Raw genomic sequence first — 2,390 nt, 5'->3', positions numbered from 1 at the left:
TCCCTTCCCCAGAGGTACACTATAAGCTCTGTGTGGGCTCTCTATTTCCCTCCACTTCTTTTCCTCTTTGCTCTGCGGTTTTCAGTCGCTGGGAGGCGGTATGTTCCTCTCTCCTCAGACCCCTGTTCGCTCTGATCTTCCACCCAGAGGCTCTGTGATTCCCCTTTTCCTTATCAAATTGTCCCATTTCGTGACGTGAATCGACATCTCACGGCAAACAAGAATCTTGTTGGAATCTGTTCCCCAATGTTTCTTCGATTGCCCAAGTGATCACCTTCCCTGAACAATACCATTCCTGAGAGAGAGAGAGAGATGCCTTTTGTTTTACAATAAACACAAACACGAGCGGGATATTTGCATATTCTCTTCGGGTTGTCGGTCAGCAATTGCGCGGGTTAAAACTGTGGGTTTGAGACGTTTATAAAAAGGTCGCGATGTTTAGTGTAAAAGGGCTGGCGTGTCCTAGTCTAGGTGACACCGAGACAGAGAAACTAGAATCTGAAAGAAAACGCCCCCCCCCCCCCCCCCCCCCCTCCCAGCAGATTTGCAAAGGCCTGCTTTCTGATGAATATAGGTTTCTTTTCGCGGGGATCTCTTCTCAATGGTAACTCCTTAGCTTATCTGAATCACAAACTCGAAGGTCTGGGCCAATTCACACACTGCTATTTAAATGTTCGCTCACTACGAGGTAAGTCTCACTCTCTCTCTCTTCAGATCGCCCATGCAGGGTGTCCCATAAAGAAAAGGACAATGAATATGAATAGGACAGAGCTAAATGGAACCGTCAAAGCTGCGCCGCCCTCACTGATCTCCACGTCATACTAACAAGACCATTATGTATAGGAGGGAGCTTTGTTTCCCTGCACTCTGCACCTCTATAAAAAGCTTCTTTTAAAACCAAATCTCGTTCAACATCACGAGTGGCCAAGAGGTCCAGCCTGCTTGGGGTGCGCTTCTGAGCTTACAGGAGCCGCTGTGTTTTTTTTTTGTTTTGTGCGTGTTGTTGTTGTTGCTGGTTTCTGTCACTGACGTTGGAGGTTGGCATCAAAACAAGGTCTCAAACTATTGACTAGAGAACATCTCATAATAACGAGAGGCAATAAAATGAATTCTGACTCCAGCTCTCTCTCTAGCAGAGCTTCCTCACCAGACGTGGACGGCATTTATCTGAGGGATCATCTCCAGCACCAGGACTCCAGAATGAATTCGGTGTCTTCGACGCAGAATGACCTGCTCCAGCAGCTCGCCAATGAGCACAATATAACCGCCCTCAGCTGCTCCGAGGACAAGTCTGGAGGCAAGTTCAAAGTGAAAAAGCAACTCTCGGAGCAAGACCTGCAGAACCTTCGACTGAAGATCAACGGGAGGGAACGTAAAAGGATGCACGACCTGAACCTGGCGATGGATGGGCTCAGAGAGGTCATGCCTTACGCCCATGGACCATCGGTGAGGAAACTTTCCAAAATCGCCACTTTGCTGCTGGCCAGAAACTACATCCTAATGCTGTCGAACTCTCTGGATGAGATGAAAAGACTAGTAGGGGAGATTTACGGCGGGCATCATTCAGCTTTCCATTGCGGGACAGTAGGGCATTCTGCTGGGCACCCAGGACACTCCGCACCTGCCCATCAGGTCCACCCCATCTTGGGCAGTGCGCTGACCTCCTCCCCTTCCTCAATCTCGGCTTCTCTACCGGGGATCAGCGCGGTTCGACCCCCTCATTCACTGTTGAAAACGTCCTCCGTGCCTCCTTTACCGTTAGGGAACACCTTTCAGCACTGGGCAGGATTGCCATGTCCGTGCACCATCTGCCAGGTGCCACCGCCACCTCACATCTCAGCCCTAAGCACAGCCAGCATGCCAAGGCTCTCTACAGATGGTAAAGACTTAATGAAGTGAGATCTGGTTTTGCCAGCTGCGATTGTTATTAAAAAAGAAGACGCCGCGTTGCATACGAAGATTGACTTTTGAGTTGCAGTAAAAAGACTGACCTTGTGTTATATATAAATATATATAAAAAGCAGACTGTCAGCTAACTCCAACAGCCAGATCTGATTGCATGCATTTTTGTTTTTGAATTGTGAATTTTCAAATCGGCATCTCGTGTAGCCAAGCAAGTTACGAAAAATGCATTTCCTTGCAACAAGGATTTGGTACTTGTGAGTATTTCTGTGACTGTATTAAATAATTCACGCCGACTGACGCATGGGGAACAGTGCAAATGCAGCAAGAGCAAGAGATAGAATGTGATGTTACCAGTCTTTCGAATTCCTATAGTGCGAGAGGTAATACGATTGCTGAAATGTGTTGTTAGCTGAGGTGTGTCTATGTTGTCCATGTTTGTTCAGATCCGCATGGCTTGTGGCATACAAACCCGTTGTAAAATAGAT

General features: G+C 47.7%; 1 protein-coding gene across 1 annotated transcript; it reads left to right on the top strand.

Annotated features, from left to right (window-relative positions):
- Positions 1-932: 932 nt before the first annotated feature.
- olig3 (oligodendrocyte transcription factor 3) lies at positions 933-1,970 on the top strand. The gene has a single exon (XM_038798788.1). The coding sequence runs from the start codon at positions 1,105-1,107 to the stop codon at positions 1,897-1,899; it is 795 nt and encodes a 264-aa protein (XP_038654716.1). The 5' UTR covers positions 933-1,104; the 3' UTR covers positions 1,900-1,970.
- The last annotated feature ends 420 nt before the right edge of the window (positions 1,971-2,390 follow it).

This window comes from Scyliorhinus canicula, chromosome 6 (genome assembly GCF_902713615.1).
Source record: "Scyliorhinus canicula chromosome 6, sScyCan1.1, whole genome shotgun sequence".
Lineage (NCBI taxonomy): Eukaryota > Metazoa > Chordata > Chondrichthyes > Carcharhiniformes > Scyliorhinidae > Scyliorhinus > Scyliorhinus canicula.
This window is presented reverse-complemented; position numbering and strand designations above follow the sequence as displayed.